Here is a 22972-nt window from a genome sequence, read left to right on the forward strand (position 1 = left end):
GCGAAATCTAGGAGTCCATGACCCCTTTGCCTGCATTTTCAGGGCATCACGGTTTCACTTTCCTTTGGTACCTCCAGCAGAAAATCAGACAGAAGAACATCTCAGGTAACAAAGTGCTTGAATTTATACTCCTCAAAACAGGGACCCTCTCTTATTCATTGTTTCATTGTTTCAAGGGGATAGCTTAACACCATTTGGGGCTTAAAGCAGATACTGAAAAAAAAAAACTGTGATTGAGCAATGGGAATGAATATAATTATGAGGTAAAATGCACTTTTTGGAACAACCAGTTGATTTCATTTAACCCTGACTTCATTGGGATTAATATTATAAAGCAAGCAATAAGGCAAAATTGGCTTCCACAAGGCCAGTCATCTTGGCTCTGCTGTACCTCTTTTCTCAAGAAATGATGAGAAGTGGCATGTGCCAAAGAGAATTTCATTTGAAGAAACTATCAAGGGATAGTTATTTAATTAGAAGGAAAAAAGAAAACTTAATCCAAAGAAATCAAACAGTACAGGGGGGTGTTATTTGTATTTATAAAATATCCTAAAAGTAAAAACAAAATGGCAGAAGTTGAATCACAAATAAAGTCACCTCTTCTCTGGGTTATCTGCAAAGTTCCTGAAATAGACAGTAACTGAAGTAACTCTCTTACCTTGTAATTGTTCATGATTTCAGCTAACCAGGGCTTAACGGTCTTGACTGTATCTTCTCGCATGTATTTTTCAACTTCAGATCCATCACTAAAGGTCTGGTTTCCCACATGGATGGCTTGCCTCACTTGTGGGAGGGACAAAAAAGTCCCATAGTAATTTTGGTCCTCAGCTTCCTGGCAGAAGGGGACATCAAAAAAATATCAGGGAACATGACCAGGTGGCAGGAACAGCATGCTGAGAAAGCTTCAAATTTCTCGACGGCACTGGGGGTTATTCTGTATGTTAGTAAATTGAACAATAAAAAAATAAATTAAAAAAAAATTTCTCGTAACATAAACAATGATGAACAAGATGAGACCTGACTCTTAACTGGTCTCCATCCAGAAATTTTGGATTTGAGGGTTCTGAGGGAATTGAAATTCTACTAACAGCAAAACTGGATGACACCCCATTTGCAAATGCTCCATTTTCCTTTCTTGCAAACTAACCTTTTACAATCTGTAACTCCAATCAATAACCCCATCTGAGGCAAAGACAGGAAAAATGCAAGAGGTGAGATTATCAAAAGCAATTTGCTCCTTGTCAGAGGCTCTATGGAACGAAGGTCAAATGGACCAGAGGAGCCAGGAGCCAGGGTGGTGGCATGGTGGATTAAAAGCTGAGGCTTTCTTTCCCATGTTCTGCTGTTTATTAAAACCACACATACAAAATAACCAGCTAACCATAATTGAAGAGGGGAAATACACCAAGTGTAAAAACAGATGACTTTATGAAGGACATTAGACAAAAAAAAAGTTGTCCAGAAGTCTTATTTTTTTAAAAAAATACTGCATAAAAATCTGTGATATTGATAAGTCTGTGATATTCATCATACTAAAAGAAGAAAGGGTGTAAATGCTGTTTTTAAGAAATTACAAAAGGATAAAAGAGAGTTTGAGATCAACAATCTTGTGCATCCTCAATTTTTGCTAATTTTTTGAATATATTACTTTGTCAAGGAAAAAGAATTGTGATTACAAATTCTGTTTCTCTTTTGCCTACCATATGGTTTTTTCTTAGGGGAATCTAAATCCAAAACCACAGGGTTGGCAAATTCTATTGAAATTAGCTTTATATTTTATCTATAAAATAGTTCATAAATAAGGCAATTTTAAAAACAAGATGCATTGGGGTGCCTGGGTGGCTCAGAAGGTTAAGCATCTGCCTTTGGTTCATGTCATGGTCCCAGGGTCCTGGGATCGAGCCCCACATAGGGCTTCCTGCTTAGTGGGGGCAGCAGAGGGGGAGCTTGGTGGTGTCTGCTGCTCCCTCTGTGTGTGCTCTCTCTCTCTCTCTCTCAAAGAAATAAACAAACAAATAAATCTTAAAAAAAAAAAAACAAAATGTATTGTCATATGCACTAGATAAAGATTATACAAATTCAAATACCCACTTTGGGTATTTGTTTTATTTGATTGTGTTTTATTTGATTATTTCTGCACAAAGGACATCAACTTTGGTCTTTTTTTAATGGAAGAAAACTACTTGAATACTTTGAGAAATATTCCAAAGGGCTTGAAGTGAGGGCTATACTAAGTGCACAAACCATCTTAAGTTAAAAGTAAGGCAAAGCAAATATTTTCATAAAGGCTTTGGCAATTTTGCTTATCCAAGCTGTCTTAAGTACAGAACAAATAATGTGGACATTTTCAAGAAACTCACTACAGACTTGGCATTCTGGAACCTAATTCCCAGATCTGTAATCCTGGCCTCTATCCTTGACAAAAGAACTTTTGTATAACAAGCTCTACTGGGGGGAAATTGTGTTAATCAGAGGTTGTTTTGAGTTATCTGGAATATCATACATCCTTGATGGTCAGGTTATAGCATATACAACATTGGTGGGGGGAAAATCCTATAGATTAGTAGACCAAATAAAGCCATACAGTTAGGACATGTTTATCTAGTATAAAGTCAACTATAGTGTTTCTCAAATTGGAAGAAATTTGATTTTGCCAAAACTGTTAAGCAAACACTATCATAGTTTTAAAAATGTTGTCATTACCATACACTGTAATATGTTATAGTAACTAGGACATCCTGTGACATTCTGGAAGTAAGAAGGGTTGTTTGTGAAGTCACCGTCTAGTAGTCTATCCAGTATCTAGGTCAGGACAGAGAGAAGAAAGAAAGAAGGAAAACATTAGGGTAGGTAAAAACACACAGGCACTTGTCATTGCATTAATTCAATAATTTTCTCATTCTTCCATTATTTCATTCAGTGACCATTTATTGCATATCTTCTGTGTGCTGGACACTGTCCCAGGCACTGGGGACACAGCAGTGTGAACAAGGCAGCTCAAGTCCTCCCTTGTGAAGTTTATATCCTGGAGGGGACCAATAAGCAAGCATTCGTAGGAAAAACATTCAGTATGATAAGAATGATAGGCATTAAGGAGAAAACTAAAGAGGAGGTAGGAGGTGTCATGGGGCATGTGGGAATGTGTGTGTGTGTGTGTGTGTGTGTGCATGAGTGCAAGGGACACTGCAGAGACAAGGAAACACAGGTCTCACTGAGAAGGTGGCATTTGAGTCAACCTGCTGGAAGGAAGAAAGTGAACCATGCAGACATCTAGGGAAAGATCTAGGCAGAGGAAACAGGGAGCCCAAAGACCCTGACTGTGAGAGTGAGCCTTGTAGGGAAGGATTGCCATGACGTGGATCATTGACCGTTCACCATAGTACAAGGAGAGAGGGCAGAGGCTGCAGACATATATGCAGGTGCTTGGAGCTGGTGGAAGTTCTCTTGGGACTTCTGACTTCAAAAACTTGTCATCAGTGGTGGTGAGAGCAGTGAGCATGGTTGTATGCTCACTGTCATGTGAAGCAGGAGAGGCAGACATGGGGTGGTAGACAGGTGCTTTTAGCCAGGATGGTGGTTTTGCCAAAGGAGCTGGGATGACCCTGAGTTTCAGTTGGATAATAAGAAACTAAGACCCGAAGGGGCTAAGTAAGGATCATGACATGGTAGTAGGATTGGTGGACTGGAAGACAATGGGGTTGCAGGGCTGTTATTAGAATTGGTATATTCAGAGAAGTGACCTGGCACAATGAGGATCTGAGGTCGTGGAGTGACTGTCAGATTTTTATTTTATATTTTATTTTATTTTATTTTATTTTATTTTATTTTATTTTATTTTATTTTATTTTATTATTTGTAGTGGGACTGAGCAGCTAAGGTAAAGAGGAGAACAAGATTATCGAAAGAGAGGAAACTAAGGAACTGAGGGGCCAGGTATTAAAAGGATCATTCATGCAGACACTGTAATCACTAGACATGATGACAAGAGTGATGTCCTTGAGAGAGAATGACAGTAAGGCATTCTCAGAGGATGAGATGGAGAAAGCTAGAGAGTGTTAGGCAACTACAACAAGAAGTGGTGGGTAGGATCACTTGAGGATGTGAGAGTCAAAGCTCAGTGCTTCTGGAGGGACAGGACATAATCTGAGGGCAGCAATGAGGAGCAAGGAAGACACCCACTCTACCCATGAACCAAGTGGTAAAAAGTAGGTAAGACAACATAGCTCCTGTTTGAGAGGGGGAGTGACAGAAGCAGGGGAGAAGCAGCCATGGGGCAGAGCAAGAAGATGAAGGGAATACTTACAAAAGAGATCGAGAACATTGGGACATTTTTGGACGAGGATATTGAGTTTGTAAAGGGCTCTTATAAAAACATGAATTCAGTACATTTTCAAACACCAACTTACAGGAATTCAGGACAGTAGTATCCTAGTTTTACAGGTGAGGAAACTAAGGCACACAGAGGTTAAGTCACTTACCAAGGACGCCTCCCTAATCATGTCAGAGGAGAGATTCAAGCTGAGGCCATGCCTCTGCAGCCTACATGCTCCACCCTGCACACACGCTGGCTCCCCAAGGGGCAGACTACCATCTCTCCTACTCTTCAAATGCTTTCTGGCCATGCTTTTTGGTTTAATACAAAATTCCATTATTTTATTAGATTAGTTTTCTTTACTGAACATGAAGCAACTTAATTTATCCAAATTACTATTGCCACAGGGCTAGGGACCAAGCATGAAAAGGATGGTCATTGTGGAAAGGGGAGGGAGTGATAAGTATGCTCCAGCAGCGTTATGGACACTCAGGACCACTGCCTCTGGCTGTGCAGATTGTGCACTATATGGGGATGCCTGGCTGAGGGGTGAGGTGGGGCAGAGAACAGCCAAAGGTCTGCTTGCCAAACTGCATAAAAGACTTGGGCTGCGCATGGAGAAACAGCCAGCTTTTATTCTCATACAATGGTGGTATCTACTTGCCAAACCCTGAAGCCACAGGACCATGTCAGCCCAGAGGAGGTATCTCTTTCTTTTCTAACTTGTCCACCCAGAGGGGACTCTGTAGGTGGGCAGTAGTCCTGAATGTATGCAGCATTGGGGAATTTATCTTTAGAAATTATCTTCAGAACCAATGGAAATATAGATTCCACCCTTAAGGAAAGATCTGGTTTCAGAAAGAGTCAAAAATCATGTGTTATCAAACAAGTTAAGGTGGGTGGTCAAGACCTGTGAAATCCAGTTTCTGGTCAAAACTTGTTTTACAGAAAGAACTCTGTGATCCAGAACCTTGTCATGGTAAGGGGGACATTACAGGGCCAGAGATGGGCCACTGTGCATCTTGCAGAATGTCTAAATGTCCCAGGATTTTTATAGACTGCCTGAAAGTTACCGCAGGGGAAACACTAGGGTGGGAATCTGGGGAGAATGATTCTAGTCCTAGGCCTGCCACAGTCTATTAAGTGGCTTCTGGCAACTGAATTCAGCAACCCCAGGCTTCCGCCTCCTCATCAGTGGAGTGTGGATGTGTGTGTGTGTGTGTGTGTGTGTGTGTGTGTGTGTGTGTGTGTAGGAGCGGAAGATGGTCTATAAAATTCCCTCTAGCTCAGAGCTACTGCTTTTTGATTAAATCATTTCAAGGGATCAGAGCATCAAACAGCCCTTATTAATTAGGCTTGTGATTTGGACATTTGTATTCTCTTGGGCTTCTGGATTTCTTGGAGTCTTCTAGTGCATACGCTGAAACACATCTGACCACTACTTGCTTCCTTTCCTAAGTATCATTTTATCTATTTCTCTTAAAAGAATACAAAGGTTTTTATGTTAACTCATCACTCAAGATATTGGACCAGTGGTCTTAGAGACATTGTGTACTGTCATAGGTTTGTTGTTTTTGTCTTCTGTTTTTGTTTTGTTTTGTTTTTTGGGCCCTTTTGCTTTGTTTTCTGATGAATCTAGTTTGGGAGAGCTCTAACTTAATGGGCCATCTTCTCATTACCTCTGAATACACAAAATAACCTGAATTTTTCAACAGTTTGGTTAACCCTGTGGGTGCTCAGCCTGTTGCATCATGCACCACGGACATCTTTCTGCTTTCCTTATCCCTTACGGCCTATCACATGTTCTTTCTCTTGACATCACTTAATCCCTGTATGCTTCCTCAAAAACACATCAAATATCTCACTTGCCTATTGGTCTCACACGATATAACATTTTGATATTAATTTTAAATTCTAGAGGTTAGGGGCCCTGGGTGGCTCAGTGGTTGAGCATCTGCCTTCAGCTCAGGTCATGATCCTGGGGTCCTGGGATCGAAACCCCTATCAGGCTCCCTGCAGAAAGCCTGCTTCTCCTTCTGCTTGTGTCTCTGCCTCTCTCTGTGTGTCTCTCATGAATAAATAAATAAAATCTTAAAAAAAAATTCCAGAGGTTCAATCTTTTATCCTTTCTCCCTATTACAACAGATAGCCTAAAACCAGACTTGCAAACCGTGTCATTGCATGTTGAAGAGTAATCCTACATGTCCCCATAAGATCCCTCTTCCTTTGCATTTACATTTACACAGAAACTCTGAATCTGCACTCTGCAGCCACACCAGGTGTCCTGACACAGAGAAAGAGGAGGCCAATGGCATCTTGAGGTATGGGTGGGGGCTTCCTGGACGGCTTCAGCTGCACATCTTGCTGCTGTAAGATTTCATGGTAAAGACACTCACTGCTTTGGGGATTTCAGGTAGTACCATGCACCCCGCTTGTAAAATGGAGCATAACCTTGTTGCCCCCTTCTCCGTAAGTTTGTATATCTCCTGTCTTGATCTAAACTGGCTGACCTGCAGTGCTTAGAAGACTATTAATATCAGGCCTCAACCTTAATAACAGTAATGCCATTAGGTAAACTGGTACAAGATATGCTCCCAAGAACAAAAAGACCAAAGTCCTCAAAATGTAATCCTTGCCTCATTTACTAATATGTGAAACACGATGGCTCTATAGTAAAGGTGGCCAAAAAAACTCCTAAAAAGGATCGTTGATACATGATCATTGTCTGCATTGGCAAAACAAAACAAAACAAAACAAAAAACTTGCACTCCTGTATGTTCATATTTAGTATAGTCTCAGATTTTAAATAACTTCTACCCCCACGAAAAGGGTGGGGAACAGAACCATATTATTCGATTCTCAAATTCAATTTTAGGGAAGCATTGTGATGATATTTACAAATACCAATGGCTCTTTGTAAAAGTTTCAAATTACTATACTTCATAATCTTTGTTCCTGACACACAGAACATGTGACATTCGTTACACACTGTGGCCACTTCTCCAACTGCAACGTCCTGTGTGGATATCACCCTTCTGAAGGGTTTAAAGCATATGCTGAAGCATATGCATCCACTTTCTGGGTCGCCTTTCTTCTGATTTCCTTGAGATAGGGTATGCCTTTAGGGCCAACACAGCATTTAAAGAAATCAAAACAGTTAATGAAAGACACAGTTAGATAAACACTCCAAGGTGATCACAGGTTTAAAATAGAGCCAAACTAAATTCAAAGAGACCCAGACAGTTCTTTTCTTCACTTTGACCCCACTCATCTGCCCCCTGCTCTCGGACAGCATACCAGATATTCCTTCTCTAACAACAACAAAATGCCCGAGTACCACGGTCCTTCTAGGACCAAGCTCAGATGGTTCTCATTGCTCCAGGGCAATGCAGGCCCCAGAACTCACTTCAAAGGCTTTAAGCCACTTCTCCTCCTTGATGTATTTCACACAGTTATCACACTGCTTCTGGAAGTACTTTCTCTGCTTCTCATCCAACAAGCCAATTTGGTACAGGAATGTTGCATAGCCCTCTATGATCTGAGGAGAAAAGAGAAACATAAAAAACACAGGGAAAGAAAGAGAGAAGCTAGGGAAGCCCACTTTCTTGGTCAAACAACCCTTTGTCATTTGTCAATCTTGTATTGCAATTAGCCAAGCAAGACAATTATACACCCAGGCACATCCCCCAGAACACACAAACACATTCACAACACGTCTAAACATACACAACACACATTGCACACACAATGCACACACATACCACAAACATACACACACAACACACATATGCAAAAATACAAACATCACACACACACATACACACACATACATGTGCTCCACGTTTATGCTCATATCCAACCTAGGCTGACCTAATGAGTTGACACCTTAAAACACTTGATGAAAATTAGAAGATTTAAGTCATCAGAAAGTCAACTGGGCAACACCATTTCCCTCTATCGAGTTAAGTGTCTCAAGTCAGAGGAGCCTCCATTGGATTCAAGGGGATTTAATCTCCTTGAAAACAGAACGGAAAGGAAAAAGGAGACACCTACCGATTCAGGATCTGAATACGCATCTCCAAGAGCAATTCCTTTCAGGTTGATCTTCATGCTCATCATGGGGTTGGGGTTAAGAATGTGGATGTAATGTGCAAGGGCTGGCACATATTTCCCTGCGTAAGACTGAGAGGGGTGTTAAAATGAACCATCGCAATTTGGTGTTATAAGCATGATGTGCTTAAGCTAATTAAAATGACAGTAAAATAGCCATATCTCCACATGAGACCCAGGTTACCCTACACTGTAAATTCCACAATGGCACAGAGCTGTGCCTCTCACTTCTGCTGGCCTCCCAGATCGTGTCAGTGACAGGCAAGTCACCGGGGAGGTGCACGAGAAAATGACAAGTGGCCATGGAATAGGTGGACAGTCTGATTTCCTTCCAAAAATAAAATAATGTGGACCAGTGAATAAAGTTCTGCCACCCACAGGGCTCTTCTTACCTGAAGCTCCATTTAAAACTGTTAAAAAAAAAAAAAAAGATCTCAAGGCCAAAATTAAGACTTCAAATCTGTATGATGATGCAGTTTGAAACTTACATGTATTAGAACAAGAGGGAAAGGAGAGTCATATGTATTGGCTACTAAAATTGTCACTGGACTATTATCTTTGTTTCCAACCTTTTCAAGAACAAGGTTCTTTTTTCAATTTCAAAATATTGTGTGGACACAAGCATTATAATTCTGCCTCTAGATTACGCGGAAAAGAAAGCTACTCTTCAGGAATATTTTAAAAATAATTTTGTATTTTTTACATGAAAAAGCTGCCTTTTGACATCTCCACTTGCACATCTAATATTAAACTTCATATGTTCAAAATGAAGCTTGAGGGACGCCTGGGTGGCTCAGCGGTTGAGCGCCTGCCTTCGGCTCAGGGTGTGATCCTGGGGTCCCGGGATCGAGTCCCCACATCGGGCTCCCTGCATGGAGCCTGCTTCTCCCTCTGCCTGTGTCTCTGCCTCTCTCTTTCTGTGCCTCTCATGAATAAATAAATAAAATATTTTTTTAAATGAAGCTTGAATCCTCAAGCCTTCCCTACAACCTCTCTATTAATGTTAACTCTGTTCTAACTGCTTATGCCAAAATCATGGCACCATTTCTTTTCCTTTTCTTTTTCCTTTTTTAAGTAGGCTCCATGCCCAGCGGAGAGTGCATCACAGGGCTTGTACTCACGACCCTGAGATCAAGACCTGGGCTGAGATCAAGAGTCGGACGCTTAACCAAATGAGCTACCCAGGTGCCTCAGTGCCGTTTCTTATCTCTCTTTCTCTCACGCTCCACAAAAGTCCATCAGTGAACCTTGTCAACTCAACCTATTCTGTCAAAATAAGCCCAGGCTCCAGAGTCTTCATAGACCCCCACTTCATCACCTGGCTCCGGGTTGTTCCATCAACTCTTCTTGCTTGGATTATTGTAGTAGCCTAACCAGCACCTCCCTGCTTTTATCCTTCCCCTCATCCAGTCTGTTTTCAAGAGAGGGGTCTACTAAAACATAAATCTGATCTTGCCACTCCTATGCTCAAACTCTCTAATGACCCCCCCCCCCCACCTCCCTCAGAGTAAAAGCAAAGTGCTTTTTTGGAGGCATAAGGATTGGCATGATCTGGTCACTTCATTAACACTATCCCTTGCAACCCTCTTACTCATTCCTCTCCAGCCCCTCTTAGACCACAGTCATGATGGTGATCTGTACTGGTCCTTCCACCAGGGCCTTTGCATTAGCTTTTCCCAGGGGGAATGCTCTTCCCCCTGATGTCCATATAGTTAACTCCCTTACACCTTCAATGAGGCCTTCTAGGGATGCTTTCCCTGGCCATCTCATCTAAAATTTTAACACTCTCTCTCTCTCTCTTTTTTTTTACATTTTCTTTTTCTTTTCTCTCTTTTTCCATAAAATCCTTATCACTTTTCTATAAACTCTTACTATTTATCTTGTGTATTGTTATTCTCCCACCCACACTAGAATAGAAGATCCACGAACATGAGGGTATGTCTGTTTTGGAGGTTAGTATATCCCCTGTGCCTGATGCTGTTTGATGCTGTTTATTTGTTAGTGCTCAATAAACAGTTGCTGAATGAATGAGTCTTGAATTAATCTACATGCATATGAAAAAATACTAATGCATATATGTTCAAAATAGACTAAAAGCATTGAGTGGGTATATATGAGTCTGCAAACCCTCTGTAATATTTCCAAGGTTCTGTCTGCAAGGGGTCTGTAGTTCAAGGGCTGGGAGCCTCCAAGAGCTTTCATTTATTCCACACCCTAATCATATGCTGGAGACGTCACTATGCTCATATTTCTATGAAGGCCTGGAGGTTCAGAGAAGTTAAGGGTAGAGTCAGAATCAAATCTACTCTGACCTACTACCAAACTTAGTCTTCTTCCAAGGTATGATAAAATAATGTAATTTGCATAATTTATACAAAATCTCACTGATGCAGCTCTCTTGTGCAACAGCAATTATTTAGGCAAAGTATTGACTGAAAACAATGTATCCATTCATAACCGTGAGCACATTTTAGCTTCCTTGTGATAATATAAAGATGTGTTTACATGCTTGAAATTTGATTTGTTGCATAACAGTGCTATATTCTCTTATTAGGAATAATAAGTGAACATTTATCAAATATAATTTCTGTAAGATGAACAAAAAACAAATTTCCTTGAATAATCATTTTACTGGTAAAGATGTATTATATAGTCTTCATTCAGTGATGGTTCTTTAGACAACTCTTCTGTCAAAGGCATTGTGATAGATATTTGAGAAGACACAAAAACACAGAACTTGTGCTTGTAAAATTAATCATGTCTTTTGAAAAAAAATATTATGAAAACTTGACCTCTATGTGGTAGGCCAAAGTTTTATGCATTATTATTCTCACACTGTGTACCTTGCCCAGCACATAGTAGGAACTAAAAACATATTTGATAAATGAATGACTCATCTGACATCACTGCTAAACATTTTCCTCTATTGGATGTTATCACTGAAGTTGTCTTGTTATAATAAGATCAGACAATAAAACATCTCTTTGACTCTTTCTGAGACAGAGGGACATGGACTTTAAATTGCTCTATTGATGGTGATGACAAATTCAGGCTAACACAGCCACATTTTTATGGCATCCTCCCCCTTGCAGCCATCATGCATATCTGGGATATATCCAGGCAGGAAATTAAAAAGGAACACCCACTCAATTTCTGATCATCGACTATGAACAGGCTACCTCTCTCACTTTAATTTGAACCCATTTAAAGTTAACCTTATCTTTCCATTCTTGAAATGATGAAAACAAGGGTCTCTGCATTCCAATCATGTCCCTGGCTAGAATTCCACTGAGGGTTGGCTGCCTCCACATCTTCCATTTCTCATATTAAATCAGACTTTAATTAAAGGTCCTGGAGACTATGTCTGTGGTCTTTCAACTGGGGCTTAGCCTTGGGTTCATCCACTACATGCTTGCCAAGCTGACCATTTAAAGAAAAGAAGGTGGTGAAATGGGTAGTTCTATAACCATGTCCAAAACAGATTCCTCAATGTTCAGTCCACATCTGCTAACCTAACGATGATGCTTATCTCATTTTTGCTTTCTAATGACTATCACACACTTCCTTGCCCTGTGTCAGTGTGACAAATCCTTCACTGCTGTTTTCATTAATCATTCCATTGGTTGAGTGGCTCAGGCTGTCACACAGTAGACAATTATAGGATTATTTTATGGAAAACAGACACTGAAACATTATAATGAAATTTCAATTATTTTCGCTATCCTTGTTGAGACTTTTTTTTTTTTTTTGCAAGATCAGACCAGTTTATCTTCCTGAATCATTTATTTCTCAATTTAATGATTCTCTGACCACCACAAGCAGTTTAAAAGACAACCAGACAATAAATCAAATGTCTTACTTGCCCAGCTTTCTCTTCTCTGGATATATTTTAAATAGAACAGAAACTTCTATTTGCCAGGGGTGGGGGGTGCAGTTTGAGATGTGGTAGTATGATGGATCAGAAATGAACTATATGGCCCCTTAGGACTTATGATTGTAATCCTGTAATTTTATGAACTCTTGCTTCTTTTGTTCTGAGTTCCGTCTGTAACGAGAGCAACAACCACCGCAATTATCAGCCCTGTGGTCTCTCTGATGTCTTGCTGGTGTTCACCAATGTGGGCAGCAGCTGGCCAATGCAGCCCCTGAAGTCTGTGAATTAACACTAACCTTCTACCATCGGATCAGACCCTAATCTCCAAAAAGCTCGGAACAGCATCAAAGCGATTATAAAAGAGGAAAAGCGCGGCCAGAAACTATTTGAACACGTAGTATTTTCAAATTCAGCAGTGACCCTCCAATGAGGAACTCAACCAGACAAACGTACTCATCTAATACAGTAGTCCAAATTAGGTTAGCAATCGACACATCAAGATTTTCGTCTGCCCTTATCATTCCTTTCTAGTACTTAGAGCAGCTTCCAGCTCCAATTTCCAGCACTGTTGTATGGCTCGTTCTCCTCACAGTGACCACACTTTGAGCTCACCTCTGACAAGAAGGACCAGAGATATTAGGGTGTGTTTGTGTATGCTTGTATTTGCTGGGGCTTGAAGAAGCAATAAACCTCCAGTTTTTCTCTTACATCACACGGATCTCAGAATTCAGCTTGCAATCTTTTATTTCTCCCACGAGAGGAAGAGGTCTCCCCATCACAGCTGAACAGTGGGTTCTGAATCTCTGTCTGCGATCTCTCTAAGTTCTTAAATGATGTTTGGAACAGTCTAATGGAAATCACGTTAGGAGCAGATTGCACTTGTAAAAATAGTCTAGAGAGAATGTAATGCTTGGTTAATTATCCAGATGTGTAAAACCACAATGAACTCGGACTTAAAGAAACTTGTAATTGTGTATTCTGTCTGAAGCCCTCCCCTCTTACATGTTTCTGCAACACTCACAGCAGACTTACTGTACCCCTGCCACCTGGTTACTTTTAAAGGAGGAAAAGCCTTTTCATATCTAAAATCAAGTTTCAATCAGCTCCCCTAGAAGAAAAAAAATCGTGTCAGAGAATAATACTCTAATGGAAACAACGTTTTCTTGCAGAAATGTCACATATGTTAGCTGTTACTATTGTTTAAACTACATTTCTTGTCTACATTTCCCACTAAAGTTTAGTTTTAAAAAAGGGATGCAGCTATATTCATTCTCTGCCTCGCTTCTAGGTATACATTTATTGGTAAAACATGCAGAATCTCTATTGATAATAATGAGCAATGGCCTCTGAAATGAGACACACCTGAACCCAGACACAGAGTGTCACTGTCCACAGGCCCTCGTTCCCAAGTTTTGCCTGGAAATGGAAGAGATGACGTGTCAGCCTTAGGAAGGGTATGGTGAGGACTTCGTCCTTTGCTCTGCTCTGCCCCCCGACCCCCAGCCACTCCAGCTGGAAGGAATGTCTCTTTGAAGAATTCACTTAGGGGCTGGTAGGAACTCCTTCATGTTCCCAGAAGGAAACGAAGTGAGCCGCCCTTCTGGAAAGAGTCATATCAGTGTGGTGTCCTCTTGCGCTCCCCAACCACAGAATGTTGGTGGAGCCACCCCCATTTATGGGGGCGATAAGAGAATAAGGGGATATGCTTTGAAAAAAGTTTCATGCACACACTGAAAAAACAAAATGGTGAAAAGCCTAAGTGCAATGGAATAATAGGTGACACTGCAGTCAGGAGAACAGGACTGAGTTAGAGCGACCTTGACTTCATCTAGCCTCAGGATAGACTCTTACTTCACTCAGCACCATTATTTTCTCCGAGAGAAGAGGCATTGTCTTTAAAATGGCCAGTTCCAAAAATTAATGAATGGAGAAAGCTGGAACTTCAGTATTGTGGTAATCTCTACAACTTCCTAGACATTTTTAGACCGTGTGTCATCTAATTTCTAGTCCACACTCCTGCAATTAAAAAAAAAAAAAAAAGCTTCTAACAAGAGTATGACTTTATCTAAACATCTATTTTTCTTGAAAAAGAGCTTAAAAGAAATGCAGAATCTCTAGGAATAGACATGTAAGAAAAACATTTTGATCTATATCTATTAGTCACATATTTATCCAAAGGTACATGCTGCCTTCCAAATATATATTTTTTTAATTTTTTTTAAAATTTTTTTTAAACTTTTATTTATTTATGATAGTCACACACACAGAGAGAGAGGCAGAGACATAGGCAGAGGGAGAAGCAGGCTCCATGCACCGGGAGCCCGACGTGGGATTCGATCCTGGGTCTCCAGGATCGCGCCCTGGGCCAAAGGCAGGCGCCAAACCACTGCGCCACCAAGGGATCCCCCAAATATATTATATTATATTATATTACTTTGTATTGAGAAGATGCTTCTTTAAAAAAAAAAATCCAGTACAGCCAGTATGGAAAACAGTATGGAGGAGCCTCAAAAAATTAAAAATAGAACCAACACTTATTCCAGCAATTTTACTTCTGGAAATATATCCAAAAGAAATGAAAACACTAACTTGAAAGGATAGCTGCTCCCCAGTCCCCATTTTTATGGCAGTATTATTTACAACAGCCAAGACATGGAAATAACCTTGTGTTCATCGATGGATGAATACATTAAAGATGTTGTGATATACGTGCGATGGAATATCATCCAGTCATAAAAACTGGGGAAATCCTACCATTTGTGACATGGGTGGACCTCAGAGGCACTATGCTAAGTGAAATAAGTCAGACAGAGAAGGACAAACAGTGTTATGATCTTACTTACATGTGGAATCTAAAAAAACCCACACACACAGAAACAAACAAAAAGAGGTCAGACTTGTGGTTACCAGAAGCAGAGGGTTAGGAGGAAGGCGAATTGGGGGAAGGCGGTCAAAATGGACAAGCTTCCAGTTCTAAGTCACAAATTCATTTTCAATTCTAAAAGGAAATACTGGCAGGTCAGATGAACGTAACTGAAAGTAGACATTTGTCATGAGCTCAAGAGCTAAAGCAGCTTGAATGTCATCTAATAAAATTCAGCAAGTTCCAAGCTATGAAACATAACTGCATTCTGTGGACTTCAAGCTTTTTTATCACTTGAAACTTCCATTTACTCCATAAAACTTTATATGATCAAAGCTTAGTCTTTATGATTAAAACTCAGTCTTTGCCCAAAAGACAGAAATATCCAAAAAGACAGGGAACTTCTTTCCTGTTTGAATAAGGTTGATAAAGCTTAGAGATTCTCCAGAAAATATGGAAGAGGTGTTGACGCCCTTCTATAGACAGGGCACCTGCTCTCTGGGAGACTGCAGATCTTGGAGATGGAAGTTTTGCGGACAGAGCACCCAGGCTGCAGATAGCACCTACATAAGCAGGGTTCCAATCCTTAGCTTCTTGTCTGTAGTCGTTAGGCCCTGGAATCTGGCTGCTTTAGTCCAAATCCTGGCTGAGTGACCTTGGTAAGGCCGACCTAACCTCTTTAAGCCTCAGTCATCTCAGCTGTAGAATGGGGATGATAATAACAGTGCAAACTTCAGAAGGCAGCGACGACATACATGAAACAGGGCTTAGCACCATGCCTGCCATACAGTCCACTTCCAATATTCTCAAAGACGAGCTACAAATAGAACAGGTGAATGATAAGATTCTTGAAGGTCCTTTCTGGCTACCAAATTCAAGCCAGGGCTAAAAGGATAATGGTATAGGCCTGCAAGACAGTTCTCCTCTCTCACTGCTGCTTGTACATCAGTGCTGGAAATGCCTCCATTACAGCTATCTTTCTATAAATCAGGCTCTGTCCTCTATTCATACACAAGCATGTTGGGAGTACGTTTAATGTATCAGATCTTTTCTAATGGACAGTGTGCTGATAAGTCAGAAAGGGGAAGAGAAACAGAACAATCATGATGGAGATGGAGCATGGAGAAACAGGACCTCAGCACAATACAGCGAAGGAAAGAATGGAAGGCTGAGGGTGGGGGGCAGGGTACCTGGCAGCCCTGGAAAATAAGCGAGTAGAAAAGATGGTCCCCAGGGTCTGGGACACAGCGGCAGGGAGAGAAGAGCTATGGGAGGGAGATGAAAAGATACTGGAGAGAAATATCATCAGTATTTTTATCTTATCTAGCAACAACCTGGCACAGTGCTGCTCTGTAACATTCAATGAATGCTGTTCTCAGGACCGTATGAAACAAATCACACAAACACGGCTCTCACCTACCGGGAACCTGCAACCTGAACCCAGTGGACCACGATGATTACAACAAAGGTTGTCGAACTCCATGATCCCAGCAGGACTTCACTCATGCAGATGAAGATAAAATATCCTATTAAGCTCACTGATTTTTAAATAGCATCAAAGTTTTGCCTCTATTTGGCCCTCAAATTAACCATGGTTGCCAAACTGCTTCTGAGGAGAGTAGGCCCCTTCCTGCTGATCAAGAAGAGATGCCCAGTTTTAGCCACATGTTCTGGCATTTTGGATGGGCTCCACGTTTGTTGCCTCAACCACCCATAGGTGCAGAATGTTTCCTAGGAGTGGGCACAGAGCCACATGCTCAGAGAACAATGGGCAGTCCCCCTTCCTGCCGCCACCTCCCTCTCTGCCTTCCAGTGAGGGCTGTTTTGCTTTAACTTCTAGCTGGGCCCATGGACACTTGAGAGGATTCTAAAGTGTGTCTGTACCTCAAGAACAAGAGCAATCTCACTAATAGTTACTGGCTCAGAAAGGATAACACTTATAAAGAAAGTTAATTATGTGAATTAAATGCAGCTTGTTTCTCTTTTTGAAGTACATTTTTTTCATGCCTTGAGGAGGGTGATTTACAGACACATTTGTCTCTCTTTAGAGAAAATTAATTCCAGTTGGTGTTCTGGGCAGAAATGGGGAGAAGGGAAGGAGACAGGCAGCTCTTCCCTCTGCATCGCACTGCCTGCGAATTTCAAGTTTTTTTCAAATAAGTCTCAATTTTAATAAGATCCTCTACATACACATTTGCTACTAAAAATTGAACTTGCACATCAAAAAAATTACAATCAATTTCTGAAAACCAGAAAAATCTACCTTATGCACAGCCTCCCCTAATTATACTCTAACCAAACCACCCCCCAAGTTTTCTGTGTATTCCTTCTGCACAAATTACCTGGCTTCCAGTTTTTTGATGTTAGGTTTTATCTTAATGACTTCAGGTTTTTCAAACGCCTAGGCAACACTCAAAACCTAGTAGTGCTTTCTTAGGTCAAACTGAAAAGTGGACATATACTGACGTCATTCAAATGTCGTGGGCTTGCCAGGGGCAAGGAGCCTGGGTCCGGCTGGAGACATTTTGCTACTATCCAGAACTTCAAATATCAATTTCTAAACTCCGTCACAATGTTTTAGACAAAGCAAACAATTTCTTTTGAAGATTTCAGGGGGGGCCTGGGTGGCTCAGTTGGTTAAGCATCTGTCTTAGGCTCAGGTCATAGTCCCGGCGTCCTAGAATCAAGCCCCAGAATTGGGCTCCCTGATTAGCGGGGAGTCTGCTTCTCCCTTTGCCTCTGACCCTTCCCCCTTATGTGCTCTCTCTCTTCCTCTCAAATAAATAAATAAAATCTTAAAAAAAAAAGATGATTTCAAAATAATAGGAGAGACAATGCTACATCCCCAAAATAAGTGAGAACTTTTTAAATATCTCAGCCCCTGTCTACATGCATTAGGCCATATGCTTTGGAACCATAATATATTAATCCAGCTTTTCACCATGAATGGTAATAATAGTCATCATGTGTTGGGTACTCACCACAGCCATCACTCCGTTAAATATTTGAGGAGGATTATCTAATTAAATGCTCAAAACAATCATATGTAGTAGGTATTGTTATTATTTCCAGACTCCCTTGCACCAGAATCAGGGTGCTGAACAGCTGCTCCAAACCCTTCGAGCATCAGGCTAACCCTCATTCATAGTATACAAATGGGAAGGATATTCAGGTCCAGTACATTTGCACTGAAAATCAGAAAACCATTTCTGAGTTTACCATTTATTTTTCAAGGACTGTTCTATTATATTAGCGGCATTATTTGTTTAGCCTCCTAAACAACCCTCCTTAAGGGTATGTGGAAATGGAGTTCTGAAGAGAAAGGATTTCCCTTTTTCCATTTTGGGAAAAGTCTATCATAACTTTTTTTTTTTTTTTTTGAGAGAGAGAAAGAGGGTGAGAACTACATTAAAATTGAAATCATATACAGATACTTTATGAATACATCTAGGCAACTATAGTTGAACACCTAGCAAAGCAAAATATCCCTGGAAGTGATCTAATCTAAAAACCACACCCTCTGACTATAAGATGAAAAGCAGAGGCCAAGAGAGGTTAAGGAACTTGCTTGGAACCATCCAGAGAGGCAAAGCCAGCAATGAATCTCAGGTCTCCAATTATTAATCCAGAGCTCCTTCCACTTTTCCATTCTGCCTCCTAGCCTTAAAACAAGAGACCAGATGGAACAAACTGGACTGGAGGAACATAGCATTCTAATAAAATGAACCATCACAGTATTATTATTTAGTGCTCTTCCTTCTAGAAAGAAATGGGACCCTAGATTTAGTGTATCCCGAGTAGTTCATATGAAAATGATGCTGCCTGGCAACTGCATCTCTATCCCAGGTCTTGCCCGCCCTCATTCACATCTTCCTTCATCACTTGGAAGGCATAGGTTTCCTTAAAAGTATTCATCCTGGCAGCAAAGGACTTAAAAAGAAAATTGTCCTTTCCTACACACATTCAAAAATTACATGCGTGAAACCACTGGCAGACATGAAATAGACACATTTTTCATCCAGAATTTGGCAGCTTTGCTGAAAGTCCAACATCACGGTTAACAACATCGCCACATTATTTGCAAGGCAGGAATTACACAGTAAGCGGATCACTCTTATGTTAGAGGTAGACACTGGGTATTTTCCAGGGTTCTTTCCAAAATGACAGGAATGCCACTTTCTGTCGTTTTGTGCAGCCTGCCTCTGAAATGAGTTAGAAGAGAAGGAACAGCAAGGAATTATTGATAGAGGTCCTAAACAATCTTGACCAAATAATTGGCTTTAAAAACACGTAAGGGTAATATGCCAAACAGAACAGTCTGCCAAATAGAAAGAGAAGAAAGCAGGTGGAAGAGAAAGAAAGTCCTAGTTCCATTTACTTGTCATTTCCTTGGAAAAACTGAGACTATTTTTTCACCTTGACTCTCTTACAGTAGACATTTGTGGTTTGGGCTTGCTCAGCATCCTTCCAGCCCTTCCTCTGATATCATCACTGGGATCTTCCCTCATCTTCACTCATCTCCCACTCTCAGGCCTTGTGATTCAAAAGGTGAGGGTTCCCCTATGATCCTACCCCTCCCAGAGCACTGCGGTGGTTCTCCGGTGCTATTATGGCCAGCCTATATGTCCATCCCATTGACCCTAGTTGCTAGTTCTAGAATAGGCATGGGATCCAAATGGATCACATGAGATTCAGCAAAATGGGTAGAATTATTGGGAAAGAAAAGTTGAGCTGATAGGCTATACCTAGAGCTCTGGAGTGGAGTAGAGGGACAAGGGCACCACTGAAAAAAACACAGCTTGGAATGAAACCAGTAAAATGCAAAGCCTAGTGAATAGATCAAGAAAGAATAAGAGACAAATTCCTGATGAAAATGTTTGGGCCATGACCCAACATGAATCAACTCCTCTCCTGTTTTACTTAAGCCATTTGAACAGAGTTTCTGTTACTTATAAATTTAAGAGCCTTGACTAAACACATTCCTCCTCATCTTTCAAAATCCAGTTTAATTGTCACCTCTCCTGCTTGGCATTTCCTGAAGCTCCCATAGCTATTTGCACTGTCCTCGTGTTATTTGTCTTTATAACTATTTCTCTAATTGTATTTTTCATTCAGTATTATACTTATTGCCAGATGTTCAGATTCAGGGTAGAGTCAGTCTTATCAACTGTTGAATTTCCAATACTTGTCCAATGCCTCAGACATAGCAGTCACTCAAAATGCGTGTGTTGAATTGAATTTGATTCTAACTACTGTTTCAGTGAATACTGCATCCTTCAACGATTTCCCATTATTTTGGACTTTATTCTATATTAGATATAGATCATCTACATGATCTGCCTGCCTCTCTCATTTCAGATCTTTCTACAGTGGCTCCATGCTTTCCCTTGAGCACACCAAGTCTGTCTCCAACTCAGAGTCTTTGCATTTGCTATTCCTCCTTCCAGGAAAGCTCTTCTCCAAGATAACTGTAGCTATAGCTCCACTAACTCACTCACTAAACTACATGTACTACACTCAGTGTTCTCTCTGATTGCCCCCTTATCAAAGAGCCTTTCTCTGACAGTCTTATGCAGAATAGCACCCCCACCACTCTGCAACCCTCATCTGCTTTATCTGTTTTCATGCTTGATGTATAGTGCATTTTTATTTCTTCATTTATCATTGCCTTTACCTGTACAATGTAGGAATGTAAGAAATTGCCCTGTTTTGTTCATGGTTGTATAACTAGCACCTAGGGATTCTTGTGTTCTCAAAATATTGGCTGCTATACATTTTTAAAATAACCTTAAATTTAAATGGATGAAAAAAGCAAACACTAAAATTGAAGTCAACCTATGCAAGTGAACCTAACTGCATAATAAATTATAACATAGTCGCCCTAGGAAAAAAAGTAGAATTCTTAAAACTTTTAAAGATGGTACTTTTAAACCTGTAATGAAATATAGTCTAAGGATATAAGTAATTACAGTAAAAAAATATTGAAAGTAAGTTGGAGGTTTCCTTGCTGGTAATGGTACTGATGTAGTAATTTAAAATCATTTTGCATATATTGTAGGATTCAGCCAAGAGGTAAATACACTGATGCTGTTGGGAAACACAGTCCATAATGTGGGAGAAGGGGTATACAAACACAGAATGGGGAAAGGAAAAAAGAAACTTGTGATGTTGAATTAGATTTATGGGTAGCAGTTTGGAGTCATTCTGTTCCCCAGTTCTGCCTACAGAGAAAGTCTAAAAGAAATGGCATCCCAATAGCAATGAGCATACTTAGTGCTCAGATCTTGGTTTTAAATACCATCTCCCATTAAAAGGAGCCAGGGTTCCTTGAAGAAATGACTGATTCCAGGGTTAGGGCAGGGAGACCAAAGGACAATCCTAGAGCATAGATTTGTGCCAAAAAGCAATGAAATGATCAAAGACTAATTGAGCCTTGTCAAAAAGACACAAAGCCCAGTTTGAAAAGGCTCCCCCACCTAGTATGGAAAATATGAATAGTAAAAATAATAATGGCAAAAAAATTTAACATATCAAACAGAAATGACAAACTATGAGTCCACAGTGATATTTTTAAAAGTAAATAATAGAGAAGAGGAGGGAAAGATTTTTCTCTATAGAAGAATACCAGGTGATTTCTATAGGAAGACAGATTCCCCCCAAAATCACCATTTTTAAAGACTCCAGCAGAATAACTGATTCAGACAGGAATCATCAATGAGTGCTAAAACTATTGGGTGACAGATTTGGGGGGAACAGATTTTCACTTGGTCTCACATTATTTATTAATTTCAAAAGGAAAGGAGTACCTTTCCAATGGTGAGACCTGGCAGCACCTGGACCAAGTGACCAAGTTTAGCATCGCCAATAATGAGGCCAACAGATATTATGTGCCTCTTGATGGGATACAAATGTTTTCACTGAATCTAAGCATTGAGGAAAGAATCAGACAAATTCAGAAAATGGGATATTCTACAGACCGAATGAATGAATCACCATGTCATGACGTTTTTCAGTCCTGAAGATGTTGGAAGCTCACGAGAATACATAACTTCAACTTACCTCCCCAGTGGCATAAAAGTCATTGTCTTTATATTCAGGAAACAGCAGGAAAAATTGAACTAATGCACTGCAAAAAGAACAACAATAAAAAAATCAAATGGCATCAGAAGAGCTTAATGCTCCCACTCTGCTACCAAATCTATAGGTTTGACATATAGGTTTGACATTTGAAGTAAGATGCTATTAGGCTGTGAGCTCCTACAGGCATTATATTCAAAGTGTTATGTATGTAACATTCCACACTGGGGATGGTCAGAAAATAATTGTGGGCATACTTTATGAGATTAATAAGTTGAGTCAACACCCTGGGCAGATTTCCAAATCTCTGGGTTTCCAACATGGACCATCTAGCTGTTGAGGAGACCCTTGAGCAAAGTGATACAACCTTTCACCTACTCTTATAGTAATTCTTGGAGGAAGTTCCCCAAACCTTATGACCCCATTAGCCTGGGTTTGTGGTGAAGTAATGAGAACCTTACTGGCTTACCAACCTCTTCCTGTGGGGAAGCCTGAACATTTCCAATGGGGTTCCCTAAATTTCAGCATTTTAATAACCAAAGAACAAAAAAGCTGTAAAGTGGCCATAGTCTACAAGAAAACCATCGAATGACCAGATATGGAAGTAACTGTACAGTGGCATCTAGGCTCAAAAACAAATCACACTAAAGAATGCCAATAGACACTTGAATGAGTTCTGCTGAAATAGATTTCAGCGGACTCAAGGAAGTATTTCATAATAAGCAAGAAAAGGGTA

General features: G+C 40.4%; 1 protein-coding gene across 6 annotated transcripts in view; it reads right to left on the reverse strand.

Annotated features, from left to right (window-relative positions):
- Positions 1–22972, reverse strand: part of CPVL (carboxypeptidase vitellogenic like) — a 126844-nt gene that overhangs the window by 55390 nt on the left and 48482 nt on the right. For 5 of the 6 annotated variants that reach the window (XM_038557205.1, XM_038557206.1, XM_038557209.1 and 2 more), the window contains 5 exons: positions 22219–22285; positions 8366–8494; positions 7719–7850; positions 2704–2802; positions 659–832 (listed from right to left, as the gene is read on the reverse strand). In XM_038557205.1, the coding sequence (XP_038413133.1) occupies positions 659–832; positions 2704–2802; positions 7719–7850; positions 8366–8494; positions 22219–22285 (601 nt within the window). The remainder of the gene's footprint in view (positions 1–658; positions 833–2703; positions 2803–7718; positions 7851–8365; positions 8495–22218; positions 22286–22972) is intronic. The other variant, XM_038557210.1, reaches the window with a different exon arrangement.

The sequence above is a fragment of the Canis lupus genome, chromosome 14 (assembly GCF_011100685.1).
Source record: "Canis lupus familiaris isolate Mischka breed German Shepherd chromosome 14, alternate assembly UU_Cfam_GSD_1.0, whole genome shotgun sequence".
NCBI classification, from domain to species: Eukaryota; Metazoa; Chordata; class Mammalia; order Carnivora; family Canidae; genus Canis; species Canis lupus.